Genomic DNA, 20,377 nt, shown 5'->3' on the forward strand with positions numbered 1-20,377 from the left:
AGATAAAAATAAGCGCACCAAGTAACCAAATTGTAGTGTTCTCTTCTTTTGTATAATATATGATGGTTCTCTGTGGGAGCAGATTTCTTGGGGAGGTTTTCTGGAGGCAGCCTTAGTATCAGTTCAGATCAATAATCACCTCAAATACAGCTAGCTGATAAAACCCAAACGTTTATTTTCTCCTTCCAAGTTTTGTCTTTTTTCTTGGGCCCAGTTAGCTTTCTTAGAGGCCTCTCTCCCTCCTTGGTTCCAAGAGCTCTTGCAGCTTGTCTTTTAGCTCTTCTAACTTCTACCTCTAGCTCAACTCCAATTCGTGGCAATCTTCCAATGATGCTCCTCCACTCTGAATCTTTTCAACTGAACTCTCCTGACTTAGCTCAGCTGTTTTTATGCTCTTTTAGAGGTGTAAACTCAAAGGTTGATTCCTCCTCTGAGAGTGGGATTATGGGAGGTGTGAATTTGGATATCTCATACTGAACTCTGAAATCTCCCAAAGGCCTGAACTAATGTGTGAGCTAATGTGTGAACTCTCAAAGGTGTTAACTTAAGCATTGTTTCTATCAACTCTAATGACTTAACACTTTGTAAGGATTCCCTCAAAAGTGTGAATCAATAAGCATTGTTTCTGTCAACTCTATTGAGTTATCACTAGGATTCTAACAAATGAGGAAAAGATTGTTTACTTTAAAACTAAAAAAACTAAACTTAGACATTTTCCAATAGGGTGTTGGAGAGAATAAGTTCAGTTCCTCTTCTCACCTCTTGACAGAAAAATATACATATAATCTATATTTTGAATACTTGAAGGGACTATTTTATTTTCAAGGGTATTTGTTATTTAAGAACCTCTTCAGAAAGTGTTGGGTTTTTTTAAACTTTTGAATTAGAGATAAGATTAGTAATTCCTTAAATTTATCAAAGAAGAAATTCTTTAAAATGTTGAGGTTTCAAAAATATGCAATTCAAAAACAGAATTTTAGTTGAAATTGAACAAGAGATCATAAGAAAGTTTGGGTTCCAATTCCACACTGGCAACCCCCTTATGGAGTATTAGGCAATGTCTAATATATATGCTAAATATTAAATAATAACAAGAAAAAAGATTAGAAAAACAATTTACCATAAGAAAAGGGGCAGCAAAAGCTACTGTTGAAGCAACATATTTAAATTTTTCATGAGTACTTTTTCATAAACCCTTAATATCTCCAGTACTCACAGAATAAAAAAAATGATAGGGGATTAAATGTTTAAGGAATATATTGACTCTTCCTCCCCCCAAAAGTTGCTAAATTCTTTTCTTCAAAATAACAGGCAATATTATAAAAAGCAGCTTTTTTATTCATATACTTATTTCAATAACCAAGTAATAATTTTAAAACACAAAGCAAGCTTACAAAAGAACTAGTTTTTACATACCAAAATAATGTACTCCACAATGCAAAGGGTATAAACTTTCTGAAGGGTTTTTTGTTTGTTTTTGTAGAGCTGACTAACAAAAAGTCATGAATACTATTTAGCTCTGTGGCTTTGTGAACAAAAGACATAAATTTGTCAGGCATTTGAAAAATGACTTGCAGGGATTACATGATATAGTACAAAGCTATTTAAAAAAAAATGTTTATTGACACATATGGTTTAAGCCCTAGTTATGAGCACAGAATAGGAATTTAAACATTCTTTCTTTATCTTGGACAATCAGGGAATTGCATTCGTCATTCCAGTCTCATGAGCACACCAGAATAATTCAATAAGAAAAAAAAGGCATCAATAAGCCTTTAATAAAAAAAAAAATTACTATGTACAAGGACTATACTGGGTATCTAAGAAGATCTTTCCTCAGGAAACACACATTTATTTGATAGGGGGTATCTCAAAATACATTGAGAAATAAATAGCTGATGAACTAGATCTATGATGTCATCAATATTTGCAATCCCAGATAAGGAAGCTCCCTCTCTACTTCAGGATGGAATCTTTTTTGCAGCTTATAGAATGTCGGGGTATTGCTTAGAGTATTGAGCTTTAAATGACAGACCCAGTGTGTGCCAGACAAGTAAAACATCTGCCACTGCTACAACCACCATGTCCAACTACTGATCAGCTCAACCAAGCAGCCCATGCTTGCCTCCTCAGTAGAAATAGCCCACTGAAGAAAAAAAAAAATCTTTGACACTACAAAATGGTTCAACATTAGAAACAATATAATTTTATCATTGAAAATGGACATTAAATTTTTTTTTTGCTGCTAAATCAGAACAGCCACAGGACCTTTCTATCTGATTGATGGCTAGCTGTGTTTTATTTCCCACATTAAAATGTAAACTCCATAAGTACAGAGAAGTTCATTGGCTTTCTATTTGTTGATTCAATTCTTAATACACATATGGGGAAAGCAAATTCACTCATTCCTTATGAAATAGTAACTTTTGTTTTTACACACACACACACACACACACACACACACACACAGACACACACACACACCATAAGTTGCTCAGTTGCCACAACTGATGGATATCCATTTTGTTTCTCATTCTTTGCTATAACAACAAAAATGTATTGCTAACAAATAGTTTTGTACATGTAATTCTTTTATCAATTTGAAGGCAAATTTCTAATAGTGCTAAGTCATAGGGAATTTGGTTTGTAAGTGCAAAGGTGCAATTTCACACTTCTCTCCACAACTGTCTCTGTCAGCACAGCTTTACCAATAGGACATTAGTATGTATAGTCTTAAGACCTCCAACAACTGTTCTCATTTTGGGAAGTCAGTTTTGTCAATCTGATTTATACAATATGAAATCTCAGTTGTTTGAATTTGAATTTCTCTAATTACTAGTGACAACATTTTTCATGAGGTTTTGACATTTTTATATTTGAGAAATACCTGTTCTCTGAACATTTATCTATTGGGAAATCTCATTTATTATATACTTTAATTAATTCTTTATATATTATGGATATTATACATTCATTGGGAAAAAATATGAAAGTTTGTTGTCCCCTCATCTTCCAATTAATTAACTATTTCTAAAAATTTGAAAATCATGCTCTAAAAACTATAGAGATGAATAAAAGCATACTATGGGATATAGCACATAAGTTGTAATTTGAAGGAGTTATTCATTTTAAGGAGAAGGATAAACATGAGAAAAGGGAGTTACAAAAACAGTATAACCAACACAAGTATCAAAAGCACAAGCAGGGCTTGATCCATAGGCATAGGCTTTATTCTCTCCGTCATGACCCAGTGCAGCAATTTCATTTTGTACAAATATATCTGGAATAATATAGATACCACCAGCTATCAATTGGGATAACATACTAATAAACCCTGAGGAATTGATGAAAAAGATAAGAAAACCAGAATCATCTTAACCACAATATAGAGATCATAGAAAAAAGGGATAAAGTAAATTTGATAGTGAACCATTATTCAAATTCATCTATTTTAGTGTTGGTGAGCCAAGTCTCACCAACTCAACTGTTGTTTGAGGCAACAATACCAGCTTTGTAACCCAAGAAATGAATCAGGATGAATTTGCCAAATCTCAAATAAGCAGAGATGGAAATGTTTCAGGTATTTTTTTCCATCATAGGCCCAACAGGTTATTGTAAAGTTCATAATAACAGCATATGGTACTGGATTCTTTGGTACATGATCCAAAAGGGATGAGTCATACTAAGATGTGGAAATGATGACATAAAATATGAGTATTAATACTTGAAGAAGTTTGACTTGCAATAAAGTTTTGTAATCTAAATGAATACCAGAATTGTAAAATAGATCAAATTGAATTATGAGAAATTTAGAAAAACTTCATTCAGAATAAACACTAAATTAGAACAAAAAACCACTATATTTTAAAAAACAAATAATTATATTAAAAATAATAAATTCCTTACCTTGAAAAGACTGTTTGGCTCTATCTACTAGTTCATCAATTGGATAACTAGCCAAATTTCCTCTGGCATGTTTGGTTTTGCAGTAGGTACAAGCATTGAGACACCTGTTCAAAAGTCATAAAAAAAAATACTGTTCAATGACTCTTAAAGAATACAGACTTCTGGGAAAACATGAGATTTGGAGAAATCAAATCAAGATCATAGACAGTCTAATAACCTTTTCTCTCACACAATTTCCTTCAAGCCCCCCAGACACTTTGCTAACTGCGGCAACGGGTATATGAGGTTGATATACCTCATTCATGGGAATGTGCCAGGAAAGAATACTTATCCACAGCATTCGAAATTTCTCCATTCACTGTAACCAACAGCTCCACTTATGAATAGCGTAGTGCTAGCTAGTGGAAAACCTATGTTTTCTTGGCAATATCTGCTAGATCTAAATTAGCACAAGCAGCAGAGAATTAATCCATACTTTATTATTTTATGTATCTCAGCCTGGGTGGCTGCATTGAGTACACAATTAAATAAAAATAATTAGAGGAAAACAAAAGATATTTTTCAGATATGATTTAAGAAGTAATTCATTAAGTATAACATCTATAAATGTCTTATACAATAAAGGAAAAGTACAAAAAATTTTAATTACATTTAAATTTTTAAAAAGCTTTTGCACCAACAAAGTCACTGTATAATATTGACATCAAATATCTGATAACCAATATACATATGAAACTTTCAGTCAAATAAAAACAAGAATATTATTTTATGATAGATGAATGGTCAAAGTACATGAATAAGTAATTTTCAAAAGAATTCTAAGGGATCAATAATTGTATAAAAGAAGTTTGCAAATTTTTGATAAGAGAAATGTAAAGTAAAACAATTCTGAAATTTCATCTTACTCTCATGACATGATTCAAAAAATGTAAATCTAGTTATACTCTGTTTGAATTCATTCCCAAGGGTTAATGATAGTTCTCAAATGAACTTCTACCCCTACCATGCCAATGATACTGAACCAGAAATCAATAAAGAACAAAATCACTTCCTCAATTCTAGCTGTCCCCACTCCTTCGTTCTCATGCATTTCAACTCTATCTCCCTATAGCAAATTTCATTCCATATCTGACCATCTATTTCCACTGTGCCCTCTAGAACACTAAATCTACAGGGCTATATTTTATCACATATTTCATGTGTTCATGTTCCTTGCCTCTTAAATTTTTTGGGAAAAAAATCAGGTCATTTGTCATGAGTTCCCTCTTTTCCCCAATTACTCATCTTTCCTGGTTATTATGCTAACTATCTGACCTCTCCCTTTTTTGCCTCCTTTGCTAAAGGAATTCCCTTTAACTAAGGTATATCACAGAGTCCTGTCCTGGATGATCTTCTCTTCTGTATACTACTTCATTGCATGATTTCAGCAACAACTATGGATTTAATTATCATTTCTATGCTAGTGATTCTCAAACTACCTATCATGTCTGACCTAATCAAGTTATTTTTTTTAATTTTCAAGAGAATTTTATTTTTCCAAATACATGTAAAGACAGTTTTCAACATTCATTTTTGTAAGTCTTTTATATTTCATATTTTTCTCCTTTCTACCCTTACAAGATTCCCCATTTCTTAGCTCTTGCCATTTTCTCTAGGGGGCTGCATCCCATGCTTGAAATATTCTTTCTCGTTTCTACTTTTTTTGACTTTCTTCAAGTACAAACTGAAATTCTATATTCTATGGGAAAATTTCCAAATCCCTGTTACTTCTACTTCCTCCTTTTAATTATTTTGTATTTTTTTCTAAATATAGCTTATTTGTATATAACTGTTTGCTTATCTCCCCCATTAGATAGTGCATCCTCTGGAGACAAGGACTGTCATCAGCTTTTTTTTTTTTTTGATCTTTCAAATTTAGCACAGAGCTCAGGATATATGAGTCATTTAATAAATATTTATTAGCAGTGGAAGTAGTAACACTATTCAAAATGCATCATATATGTTATCTGATGAAATGCTAAACAGACCCCATGAAGACAAGTTATTTAAAATTTACAGAATACACATTAAATTATCATTTATTTGGGTTCATTGTTCTCTTCACAGGTCAAAACAACCCAAATACCAATTTCCAACATCAAATTTCTGCACATTACAATATAAATATAATTATAAGTAACTGTGATTACTAATAATCAAATCAAAAAACTGTCTGATTTTTAAAAAATAAGGCAGTTATGACATTAGGAAAATATACATTGCAAAAATCTAAAAAAAACTTTTAGAAAGGGAAAGAAGGGATTGTGTTCTTTTCAGTACATTAAAGAACTTTTTTTAAATCATCCAGAAATGATGACCAACCATTTAGATATATTAAGATTCCCATAAAATACAGGAACTCAATAGGATTTAACAGAGTTTCATTTATTTATAAACAATTAACAAATTGTTTAAGAAAAGGAAAGCTGTGCCAATTTCTTCAACTGTCATAGAACAAAAGACCTTTCAAGGTTAACATCTAAGCCAAAACCAAAAATTGACAGCCGTTGAACACAGAGGAAGATGCAAAACCCTGAACAGAACATGACTGTTATGATGAATGCAGTTAAAGCATTTATAACACACCTACTCATCTTTGAAAAGGTTCTTATGTGGCTCCGTGCCAAGTAACAATTGAAAATCTCAAAGGATAAGAGTCAAACTTTGCATTATCTTTAAATATTTTATTCTGGAATTGTAGAAAAAATTGGATTGCTCTAATTTTTTTAAACTATTAGAAAAAAAAAAGAAAATAATTTTACATGAAAAAAACCAACTTAAAAGAGTTTTTAAAAAATCAAAATTATCAATTTAATTTGTACATATTTATCAAAGGAATCAAACTAAACTCAAACATAATGGATAAAAATTAATTACTTTTTATTTTAATAGATTCTCTTCCCTCTCAGGTTCTAAGTTCATTCAAAGATTAAATATGTGTTTTTAAATATTTCATTCATGTTAAACTCATTTAACAGGCCCTAATAACTAATTTGATCCACATCTTTTTTTTTAATCTTTTTTTTAAATTTTATTTAATAATAACTTTATATTGACAGAGTCCATGCCAGGGTAATTTTTTTACAACATTATCTCTTGCACTCGCTTCTGTTCCGATTTTTCCTCTCCCTCCATCCACCCCCTCCCCTAGATGGCAAGCAGTCCTATATATGTTAGATATGTTGAAGTATATCCTAGATACAATATATGTTTGCAGAACCAAACAGTTCTCTTGTTGAACAGGGAGAATTGGATTCAGAAGGTAAAAATAACCCGGGAAGAAAAACAAAAATGCAAATACTTCACATTCCTTTCCCAGTGTTCTTTCTTTGGATGTAGCTGCTTCTGTCCATCATTTATCAAATGAAACTGAGTTAGGTCTCTTAGTCAAAGAAATCCACTTCCATCAGAATACATCCTCAAACAGTATCGTTGTCGAAGTGTACAGTGATCTCCTGGTTCTGCTCATTTCACTTAGCATCAGTTCATGTAAGTCTCTCAAAGCCTCTCTGTATTCATCGTGCTGGTCATTTCTTACAGAACAATAATATTCCATAACATTCATATACCACAATTTACCCAGCCATTCTCCAATTGATGGGCATCCATTCATTTTCCAGTTTCTAGCCACTACAAACATTTTGGCACATACAGGTCCCTTTCCCTTCTTTAGTATTTCTTTGGGATGTAAGCCCAATAGAAACACTGCTGGATCAAAGGATATGCACAGTTTGATAACTTTTTGGGCATAATTCCAGATTGCTCTCCAGAATGGTTGGATTCGTTCACAACTCCACCAACAATACATCAGTATCCCAGTTTTCCCGCATCCCCTCCAACATTGATCATTATTTTTTCCTGTCATCTTAGCCAATCTGACAGGTGTGTAGTGGTATCTCAGAGTTGTCTTAATTTGCATTTCTCTGATCAATAATGATTTGGAACACTCTTTCATATGAGTGATAATAGTTTCAATTTCGTCATCTGAAAATTGTCTGTTCATATCCTTTGACCATTTATCAATTGGAGAATGGCTTGATTTCTTATAAATTTGAGTCAGTTCTCTATATAATTTGGAAATGAGGCCTTTATCAGAACCTTTAACTGGGAAGATGTTTTCCTAATTTGTTGACTCCCTTCTAATCTTGTTTGCATTAGTTTTGTTTGTACAAAGGCTTTTTAATTTGATGTAATCAAAATTTTCTATTTTGTGATCAGTAATGGTCTCTAGTTCATCTTTGGTCAATTTATTTCTCCTCCCCAAGTCTGAGAGATAAACTATTCTATGTTCCTCTAATTTATTTATAATCTCGTTCTTTATGCCTAGGTCATGGACCTATTTTGATCTTATCTTGGTATAGGGTATTAAGTGTGGGTCCATGCCTAATTTCTGCCATACTAATTTCCAGTTATCCCAGCAGTTTTTATCAAACAATGAATTCTTATCCCAAAAGTTAGGATCTTTGGGTTTTTCAAACACTAGATTGCTATAGTTGACTATTCTGTCTTGTGAACCTAACCTTTTCCATTGATCAAATGGGAAAAGGAAAGGGAGGCTTGGCAAAAGAGCCTGGAGAAGTCATCCCACTCATTGAAAGAGAGAGTGGATAATGAAATAAAATCCTTGAAAAATAGGATTAGTAAACTGGAAACAGAAAACAGCTCTCTAAAAAACAAAATTGGTGAAATGGAAAAAAATTCCATAGAACAAAAGAACTCAATTGGACAATTAGAAAAAGGTTTTTAAAAAATGAGTGAAGAAAATACTTCATTGAAAATCAAGATGGAACAAATGGAGTTGAATGACTCAAGGAGACAAGAAAAATCAGTCAAGCAAATCCAAAAAAATCAAACAATGGAAAAGAATGTGAAATACCTTCTGGGGAAAACAACAGACCTGGAAAACAGATCCAAGAGAGACAATCTGAGAATCATTGAACTCCCAGAAAAGCATGATGAAAAAAAGAGCCTGGACACTATTTTTCAGGAAATTATCAAAGAGAACTGCCCAGAAGTCATAGAAACAGAGGGTAAAATAGATATTGAAAGAATTCATCGATCCCCTACTGAAAGCGATCCTAAAATCAAAACACCAAGAAATATAGTGGCCAAATGCCAGAACCCTCAGATGAAGGAAAAAATATTGCAAGCGGCTAGAAAAACCCAATTCAAGTATCGAGGAGCCACAATAAGGATCACCCAGGATCTGGCAGCATCCACATTAAAGGATCAAAGGGCCTGGAATATGATATTCCAAAAGGCTAAGGAACTTGGTATGCCACCAAAAATAACCTACCCAGCTAGAATGAGCATCTTTTTCCAGGGAAGAAGATGGACATTCAATGAAGTAAGCGAATTTCACCTATTTTTGATGAAAAAGCTGGAACTTAACAAAAAGTTTGATCTACAAATATAGAACGCAAGAGGAATCTAAAAAGGTAAAGATTAATCTTGGGAACTATATTTCGGCTATAAAGATGTATAAAGAATACATGTATACCTTGTTCTAGAAACTAGATGTGGAAAGGACATTGTACCAGAAAAAAGGTAAAGTGGGGGTACTACATCTCATGAAGAGGCAAAGGAAACCTATTGTATCTGAGAGAAAGAATGGAGGGGGATGAATATAGTGGGTATCTTACTGCCTTCAGAATTGGCTTTAAGAGAAAAACTTTAGACATATTCAATCTATGGTGAAACTTCTCCCACCTCATTGAAAAGTGAGAAGGGAAAAGTGAAAAGGGAAGGAATAAGCTAAGTGGAACGGAATACGGAAACTGGGGGGGGAAGGGGTTAGATAGGGGGAGGAACTCTAAGGCGGGGGGAGGGATACTAAAAAGGGAGGGCTGGGAGAAGCAAGTGATGCTCACAAGCTTAAAACTGGGAAGGGGGGAAAGGGAGAAAGAAGGGAGAAAAGCATACAGGGGTTAACAAGATGGCAAGTAATACAGAATTGGTCATTTTAACCATAAATGTGAACGGGGTAAACTCCCCCATAAAGAGGAAGCGGTTAGCAGAATGGATTAAAAGCCAGAATCCTACAATAGGTTGTTTACAGGAAACACACCTGAAGCAGGGAGATACATGCAGGTTAAAGGTAAAAGGCTGGAGCAAAATCTACTATGCTTCAGGTGAAGTCAAAAAAGCAGGGGTAGCCATCTTGATCTCAGATCAAGCTAAAGCAAAAATTGATCTAATCAAAAGAGATAAGGAAGGGCACTATATCTTGCTAAATGGTAGCATGGATAATGAAGCACTATCTATATTAAACATATATGCACCAAGTGGGGTAGCATCTAAATTCTTAAAAGAGAAATTAAGAGAGCTGCAAGAAGAAATAGACAGCAAAACTATAATAGTGGGAGATCTCAACCTTGCACTCTCAGAATTAGATAAATCAAATCACAAAATAAATAAGAAAGACGTCAAAGAGGTAAATAGAATATTAGAAAAAATAGATATGATAGATCTCTGGAGAAAATGTAATGGAGACAGAAAGGAATACACCTTCTTTTCAGCAGTTCATGGAACCTATACAAAAATTGACCATATATTAGGACATAAAAACCTCAAACTCAAATGCAGTAAGGCAGAAATAGTAAATGCATTCTTTTCAGACCACAATGCAATGAAAATTACATTCAACAAAAAGCCAGGGGAAAGCAGACCAAAAAATAATTGGAAACTAAATAATCTCATACTAAAGAATGATTGGGTGAAACAGCAAATCATAGACATAATTAATAACTTCATCCAAGAAAACGATAATAACATCATACCAAAATGTATGGGATGCAGCCAAAGTGGTAATAAGGGGAAATTTCATATCTCTAGAGGCCTATTTGTATAAAATAGAGAAAGAGAAGGTCAATGAATTGGGCTTGCAACTAAAAATGCTAGAAAAGGAACAAATTAAAAAACCCCAGTCAAACACTAAACTTGAAATTCTAAAAATAAAAGGAGAGATCAATAAAATTGAAAGTAAAAAAAACTATTGAATTAATTAATAAAACTAAGAGTTGGTTTTATGAAAAAACCAACAAAATAGACAAACCCTTAGTAAATCTGATTTAAAAAAGGAAAGAGGAAAATCAAATTGTTATTCTTAAAAATGAAAAGGGAGAACTTGCCACTAACGAAGAGGAAATTAGAGCAATAATTAGGAGTTACTTTGCCCAACTTTATGCCAATAAATTCGACAACTTAAATGAAATAGAAGAATACCTCCAAAAATATAGCTTGCCCAAACTAACAGAGGAAGAAATAAATATCCTAAACAGTCCCATCTCAGAAAAAGAAATAGAACAAACTATCAACCAACTCGCTAAGAAAAAATCCCCAGGACCAGATGGATTTACATGTGAATTCTACCAAACATTTAAAGAACAATTAACTCCAATGCTAAATAAACTATTTGAAAAAATAGGGATTGAAGGAGTCCTACCAACTCCTTTTATGACACAGACATGGTACTGATACCTAAACCAGGTAGGCTGAAAACAGAGAAAGAAAATTATAGACCAATCTCCCTAATGAATATTGATGCTAAAATCTTAAATAAAATATTAGCAAAAAGATTACAGAAAATCATCCCCAGGATAATACACTATGACCAAGTAGGATTTATACCAGGAATACAGGGCTGGTTCAATATTAGGAAAACTATTAGCATAATTGACTATATCAATAACCAAACAAACAAAAACCATATGATCATCTCAATAGATGCAGAAAAAGCATTTGATAAAATTCAACATCCATTCCTAATAAAAACACTTGAGAGCATAGGAATAAATGGACTTTTCCTTAAAATAGTCAGGAGCATATATTTAAAACCATCAATAAGCATCATATGCAATGGGGAAAAACTGGAACCTTTCCCAATAAGATCTGGAGTGAAGCAAGGTTGCCTACTATCACCATTATTATTCAATATTGTATTAGAAACACTAGCCTCTGCAATAAGAGTCGAGAAAGAGATTAAAGGAATTAGAGTAGGCAATGAGAAAACCAAACTATCACTCTTTTCAGATGATATGATGAACCCCAGAGATTCTACTAAAAAGCTATTAGAAATAATTCAAAATTTCAGCAAAGTAGCAGGATACAAAATAAATCCCCATAAATCCTCAGCATTTTTATATATCACCAACAAAACCCAACAGCAAGAGATACAAAGAGAAATTCCATTCAGAATAACTGTTGATACCATAAAATATTTGGGAATCTATCTACCAAAGGAAAGTCAGGAATTATATGAGCAAAATTACAAAAAAGTTTCCACACAAATAAAGTCAGACTTAAATAATTGGAAAAATATCAAGTGCTCTTGGATAGGCTGAGGGAATATAATAAAGATGACAATACTCCCTAAACTAATCTATTTATTTAGTGCTATACCAATCAGACTTCCAAGAAAATATTTTAATGATCTAGAAAAAATAACAACAAAATTCATATGGAACAATAAAAAGTCGAGAATCTCAAGGGAATTAATGAAAAAAAAAAAAATCAAATGAAGGTGGCCTAGCTGTACCTGATCTAAAATTATATTATAAAGCAGCAGTCACCAAAAACCATTTGGTATTGGCTAAGAAATAGATTAGTTGATCCACATCTATTTTGAAACAATGAACATTTTTTTTCCAAAAATATAAAATGCTAAGTCTCTCTAATAGTAACTGAAACTTAAAAAAAACATACTATAATCTAGCTATATTTCATCATATTGAAACAGATGTGCACATTACAAATGTACAATTAGAAGACAAACACTATATATGTATAAGTGGTATAAAATTTGCCTGCTGAACAGTCTACTCTGAGAATCACTCAATTTAATTTCCAAACTTTTCAAACAAATTAGATAACCTTAAAAAAAAAAAATACAAGTTCTCTAACTAGAGTTTGATTAAAAATGCAAATGATATGTTACTATGTACCAACTTAGAACAAAGTTAATATTTAGACATATTCAATGGAAATATCAAAAGAAAATTAATGTGTTAGAAAGTTAATAGCAAGTATAGACTAAAAATTTAATGTATAAAAAAAACTACTTAGCCAAGAAGAATATAGTGCGACTTCGTGGATTTAAATTTTTTTTATCACTTAACTAACATTCTTTAAATAGATATCTGAGACTACTTGAAACACTTCCAGGAGAGAAACAAACATTATGCTCAGCATAGCCCTCAAATCATCAGATGACAACATACCACAAACTACATGTCAGCAATAATAGTATTGCTGTTAAAAAAAAAAAAAAGAATCCTGAGCTGTATTAATAAAGCATATGACCTACAAAACCTAGAAAGTGTGATTTCACATATACTTGGCATTAAGTTGAAGTTCTATATGCATAGAGTCCAGAGCAGTTCAAAATTTATTCAAGTTTTATATAAATTATGGTGGAACTTAGCCTAAAGAAAGCTCATTTTTGCCATGAATTCCACAACATTGTATTGCACTAGTGGATACCGTCTTGATGGCATAGATAATTTAGTCAAGGAAGAGGTATTTGTCATAGTACAGCATGTAAAGCAGTAAGGGGAGATAGGCCAAGACTGGGAGTTCCCTTGGCCTATTAATAATTAGCCACGGTAGGAGATGTACATGCAGGATCTTTCCACATCCAAAATTCCAAAGGACTACTGAAAAAGTACATTACACATTCCTGTAAAAGAGATGAGACATATTTGGGAGGTAGAAATTTGTTTTGTTTGATTATGCTTACAGTTATAAAAGGTTTTATGGGTTTTTCTTTTTCACTTGAGATGGGCTAAATTTAAAGGGAATGGTGTTAAAATATGGGTTTCCATAAAAAGATAGAAAAAACAAACAAAAAAAGGACAGTGAAGAATTTGTTCTACTCTTCAGAAAAAGACAGAAGGAAGACTTAAGGAATTAATGACAAATATGGCAGGTTCCATGTCTAAGTTATTAGAAACCTTAAAAATAAGTTGTACATGACAAATTTAAATTTTCATGTATACATTCTGTTGTGATCTGGTTCAGATGGATCTGAATCGGTCCCTGTTCGGGCGCCAAAATGTGGTGAGCTTTTTCTTCTCAAAACGCAGCCAGGTGATAAAAGTTCAGATCTTTTATTATCTCCAATATAGCCCGGTTAGCTTAGAGGCCTATCTCTCTGCTTGGTTCTAAGAGCTCTCTCCGAATGTCGCCAAATCCAAAGGTCTGGTCCTTCAGCCTCTGCCTCTGCTTACTTCAGCCTCCAGCCAGCTCCACTCTTCAATGTCATTCCGATGAAATCTCGACTTGTAGCTTCTTCCTCTGAAGAACTTCTTCGACTGGCCCATTGGCCTATTTATGCTCCTTCCAGAGAGAGGGATTATGGGTTTTCTCCCATAGTGCTTTCTGGTCCAAAGAGCTTCAAGGGAGGTATGAACTCATTGAACTCCAATGAGTAAAGGTGTGAACACAAGCCTTGTATTAATTAGTTCTACTTAGTACCTTGTTTCAGGTTCTGCCCAAAACATCTTCTTGTAAGAATAGATCAACTCTAATTAGTTAGCAGTTAGTAAGGATTCCAACAACATTCTATTTTTCTCTTCTACTTAGAAGGTACTCATTTCAATTACTATTTGAGTGTGAGTGTGTGTGTGTGTGTGTGTTGTCAGTAGATACACATTTAGTTAACTACAAGTATGTGTCTGTGTCTGTATTTGAGATGAGCAAGTAGGTACTGAAAATCTAGGATAATAGAAGGAGGACACAAAATGTCAGGAAACCCAGAACAGGTTTGAAACAGAAAATTCAAAAGTATAATTTTGATTCCCCCCAGTATGAGGGCAAAAAGTCTTTTTAGGGTTCCAGAAACAGAGTGTGAGTAATACACAGAGTATAAATCTCAAGAGGATACTTGACATTGATATCTCTATTTTTGAGAAAAATTCCTTACCCTACAGTCTGAGCCCTCACTGGATTCAAAGTATGGTGAGATTTCAATCCAATGGTGATGATGATTAAGTCTATCTACTGAGACTAAGTAAGTTAAGAGGGGATAGGAAAACAAGCATTTCTTGATAGAAAAGAAATTCTGGAACTCTTTATACTTAAAAACATCAACAGTTAGGATAGAAAGAATCTGTTTTAGCTCTAGATCTACTTAGTGTCTAGGAATTATTCTGAAGAAATTTTGATAATTCCCTTTCAAATTGATTATCTCATTTTTTTCAAGTTGGACTGTATAAAAAGATTATCTTTTAAAAAACACTCCTCCACCGGAAGTTAAATATATATTGAACTCTTAGAACTAAACAAGGTTGCAGAGAAGAGGTAATATTATGGTACCATATTCTTTTACAAAGATGGAAGATCCACAAGTGCGCACATTGCAAATATTTTCAGAGTATCAATATACTGGTCATTTTATCTTTTGTTTTTATCTTTAAAAAAAAATCTATTTGTTATAGTAAATGGCTCTCTGGGAAGGATACTTAGAAAAACTATGGCAATTTAAAAAGAGTATCTCAACAAAAACTTATTTTTGGAAAAAAATACAGGAAACACATGGTAAGATTCTGAATATTTTCTATTCTATATATAACTAATGGTTTACCTTTCAAGAGACAATCACATATCCCTAACAGCAGCAAAACCTTTTCTGTTTATCAAAATAGCATTATTTTAAATGAGGAAATCTGTAAAAGAGGAAAAATGTTTTCCTTAAAAGTATGCTGTCTTCCACATATTTAGCATTTTAATTATATATTTAGAGTTTTAATTATATAAATGACAGCAGTTAACAAATTAAGCAAAAGAATTTGATGCTCATGTTCTAAGTGTACAGACCAGCTATATCTAAATGTCCCTTTTAAATTAAGTTTAAGGAACAAAATAGTATTAAAAGTAAAGTTAATCATAAAATGTAGAAAACAGCTTTAAATAATTTAAATTCTTTTATGTTGTAATATGCTAAATTAGATACAAAATTTAAAGTTGTGACTTTTTTTTAATTAAAAACTTTCTAAAACTGCTTGGAGTAGGAACCTTTTAATCACATATTTTTTAATACAGTTAAAGCTTAAGCTTATGTCCATAGATAAATTTTGCTGAAGGTTCTGATCTTCTAGCCTCTGCAATATACTTACAAAGTTCTTCTTGTCTGACAATTTTAATGAATCAACTTGTAATATCTAAACTGAAAAGTTTAGAAGATGGCAAAATTAAATTGAAAAAAATTATCCACAAGATATTAGAAATTAAAGTGCCCTTGAATATTATATATGAATATCAAACTATGAATTTAAATGATTCTAACACGTAACATTCCAAATCTTAGACGGTATGGTAACCTGAAAGTAAGAATATCCTCTATTTCATGTTAATCACTTGATTTTTGAAATCTGCTTTTGATTTTACAAGAATCTGACACATTCTTTCATGTGAAAAAACATATTCGTCACATTATTATTAAATATATCTTTGATGAACAGTTTAAGTTTCCAAATCTACCCTTAAGTATAGCTCATAGATCTTACAAATTTTCAAAGAAACAGTACGTGATGATGCTGAAGTTTCATATCCATTTCAAAATTTCCTCAATTCTAGAACAATTCCAATTCTTAACTTATCAATCTAGTTATCACTGTTCATCATTCCATTAATGGGGATAAAACTTCTAGGCTGACTGAAATAATCCCAAAAAGCATTTTTTAGGAATGGAAGTTTTAAAGTCTGATGAAGACACCTGGATTTTACAGAAATAAATTGACTCGGGTTTCTTTTGACAGTAATCCTAGTATATGCTTGAATAGAAAAGTAATTTTCAACAATAAAAAATATTCTCCTCACCACCCCTCCCCCATCTCATGTACTCCATTTTTTTCATTGCTCTGCCCAAGTAAAGATTTTCTTTTCCTATAGAAACAATTATTTTGCCTCTTGTATATACTCCCAACTTCAAGAAGTTTATAACAAAGTATAGAGAAATCAATAATAACCCCTGTAGATTTTATCTTACTTCTGAGGATTAATTAGGTTGTTTCAAATACAGCAAAAACTTTACAGTTTTTTATGTTTTCATATCAATCTCAATTTCTTTGGTGCTTTGTCTATCTGATCTTGTTTCACTGTGGATCTTAATGGATCTTAAAATATTTTCCCTTCCTCTGACAAGAGTCAATGCAATTTTTCTAACAGCATTGGAATGTGATCTTTTTATCCCTTTCCTGGAGTAATATTCATTTTTAAAAAAACAGACAAAACAAAATATAACAAAACAAAGCACTGAAACACATGGACATGACATGAAATCTAGCACTCAAATGACAGAGAACTAATTGAAAATGAGCAAATCAAGTCAATCAGATATTTTAAATCAGTCTAACATCAGTATCTCAACCTCATCACTTTTCATAAAAATTAAACTATATCAAAATTATTTCATGCCTCAGTTAATTAGCACAATTAATGTAGCTGTGTAAAAATAATTATACTACTCTGACCTTCCATTTCATCATTTCTAAAATAATTACAAGAGTGCCTCTATTTGCTACACTTCAAAGTGCTAGATAAAGTATCAAGTATGAAGATATATATAAGAGCTCTATAACTTTTAAAACACTATATAACTACTGGCAATGATTATATGAATGAATGATTAAATGAACAAAGCATTTATTAAATACATACTATGTGCAAAGTACTATGCTAAGTGTGGAGAATATAAATACACAAGTCAGTCTCAAAAAGAGTTTTGACTTTCTAAAAGAAGAATTAAAACACAAGGAAAATTTCAATTAAAAGTTAGATGGATCTTTAAGACGGAGTGACAAAGTAGTTGATAATGCTTCTTAATAGGTCATTTCCACTGCTATAATTATATGAGTTTCTGATACTGAACATTTTGGCAGTGCCAAGAACTTTAGTGGCAGGAACTTTTCTTGGTGTTCAGTAGCTATGTCAAGAACATCTACAAAAATAGTTGTGTTTGCATAAGCATCAGGTTATCTTCATAATCATAATCATAAGGTTTCTTCCCAGGATGATGGTTGTAGGTACAGGATTGAAAGAAATGCCATTCCCAAAGCTCTAGGGCAAGGGTCCTCAAACTTTTTAACTAGGGGGCCAGTTCACTGTCCCTTAGACTGTTGGAGGGCTGGACTATAGTAAAAACAAAAACTTTGTTTTGTGGGCCTTTAAATAAAGAAACTTCATAGCGCTGGGGGATAAACATCCTCAGCTGCTGCATCTAGCCCGCAGGCCGTAGTTTGAGGACCCCTGCAAGATTCTAGATTGTCTCCTTTGAAGTTTGAAGGGGAATAGTGGTGACAATGGTAGTGTTTGACTTATTGGGAACATGTAGCTTGAATAATAATTGCCCATAATTATATGATTAAAAATTTAATTTCTCCTAGTTTTTCATATAAAGACTAATTTTCTGAACTTGTAATCATTTAGGGCTCAGATTTTTTAAACTATCCAAGCCTTTCATTTCTTGTTGCCATATGTAATGGGAACCAGGGTTCCCATTTCTTTACAATAGTGTTTACTTTTTCCTAAAAAGCAACAAGTGTGTTCTTGGGATGTAACTGGTACAAGCCCCACTTTGACCACACCTCTCTTACTTGCTGAATGTCTGAAGTCCACAGTTACCATAATCTGACCTGTTGATAGACACAGTTCTATATGAGGAAGATAGGGTTTACTAGGAAAGGGATAACTCTAAAAAAGCCTTATAAATATTTGTTGTATCATGGCCAAGTAAATCTCATGCTGCTAATTGTTCCATGACTTACAAATGCCTTTATTTCCTTCCTAAACTGAACTTAAAAGGGGTGATAACTCCCCCAATCATAAGATACTCCAAGAAATATATTTTTGAAAAATCTGAATCAGCAATCAGTCTCTACGAAGGATATGAATTACATAAGTTCACTCCTTTCTATGTAGAAATATTAGAAAAAAATGTTAGTGCTGTCATTATAAAATTTAACTTTAACATATATTTGTATTTAATTTTCGATATTATATATAATTTAATTTATATGTATTTACTATGCATTTGCAATCATTGTTACTGTGAAGATAATTAAAAACTTTTAATTGCCATGTGCTTTGACCCATTATGTATCCCTAGGATTGCTTCCATAATACAGTTGTTAAAATACATATTCTCCTACTTCCTTTGATCAGATATCTGATCAAACTGATATCTAACTATGTTTGATCTCTTCTGAACTTGATCCTACCAAGCCAGTCTCTGATATTGTGATTAACAGAAGATTTTATGTTGTCACTTTATTCAGTGTATCAAAGGCTTATGCCAATCACATTCTTTGTTAGTCAAGGCAATGTAGTCGACTAGGAAATCTCCCTGAGCATTTTTCCATTGCCTTAATACTCCAATCATGCTAGTGACGCCAATGTGCTTCCCAGTGGTTAGGGATCCTTAGAGCAAGGATAAAATGTGCACGTGTATAATTTAATAGACTTGGTCTGAAAATTTAAAAGAATCTATAACATTCACTGAAATACAGTGAACAAGGCCAACAGGGTTGAGTGTCCAGGGTCACACAGTTAGCACATGCCTGAGGTTGGACTCAGCTCTTCCTGACTCCAGGCCAAAGGCCGTACTACTACACCACCTATCTGCCCCTACTCTACTTACACATAAACATATATCTACATATGAGTATTACATATAATGCTTTGCATATATTACCTCATTTGTTCTTCACAGCAGTTTTGTGAAGTTAAATATTATTGGTATCAATGACTCAAACAGACTTTGTTAATGTTTTAATTTCAACGAGCTGCAAAATTCATAGTGAAAATCTGGAGACCAAAGATAAAACCAGATATTTGGTATTTTTATCAATAACTTAAATAAAACAAAGGATATTTAATATCTTTATCAATGACTTAAATAAAACCATAAATGAGCATGCCAAAAATGGAGAGCAAGCTAAAATACTGGATGATAGAGTTAATATTTAAAATGATCCTAAATAGAGCATTGGTGTCACAACTACAAGTAAAATGGAGTTCACTAAATAATCCATACCTACAAGCCACATATTAGGTTCAAAATGTTTTATTTTATTTTTATTTATTCTGTTAAATGTGTCCCAATTACATATTAATCTGGTTTTAGCCTCAACAAAAAATGTAGCCTCATGTTTGACATTATGGTCTATAACACTGGAGTGAATCAAATATGATGTAATTCAATAGTGATAAATGTAAATTCTTTTCAAACTCAAAAGTATAAGTCAGAAGAGGAAGAGTCAGATAGGACTTATTCTGAAGAAAGATCTGGGAATTGTGGTAAAATACCAACCTAATATAATTCAACAAGGAATAAGCAATTAAAAAGAGTTAATGAGAACATAGATTGTATTAAAAGATTCCCATCTTCCAGGCATATAAAGGTAGTGATCTCTCTTTGCTCTGCCCCAGTGTTATT

General features: G+C 32.6%; 1 protein-coding gene across 2 annotated transcripts in view; it reads right to left on the minus strand.

Moving 5' to 3' along the window:
- CDKAL1 (CDK5 regulatory subunit associated protein 1 like 1) overlaps positions 1–20,377 on the minus strand; it is a 647,858-nt gene that overhangs the window by 393,340 nt on the left and 234,141 nt on the right. For both annotated transcript variants that reach the window (XM_051970620.1, XM_051970619.1), the window contains exon 9: positions 3,907–4,010. In XM_051970620.1, the coding sequence (XP_051826580.1) occupies positions 3,907–4,010 (104 nt within the window). The remainder of the gene's footprint in view (positions 1–3,906; positions 4,011–20,377) is intronic.

The sequence above is a fragment of the Antechinus flavipes genome, chromosome 1 (genome assembly GCF_016432865.1).
Source record: "Antechinus flavipes isolate AdamAnt ecotype Samford, QLD, Australia chromosome 1, AdamAnt_v2, whole genome shotgun sequence".
NCBI classification, from domain to species: domain Eukaryota; kingdom Metazoa; phylum Chordata; class Mammalia; order Dasyuromorphia; family Dasyuridae; genus Antechinus; species Antechinus flavipes.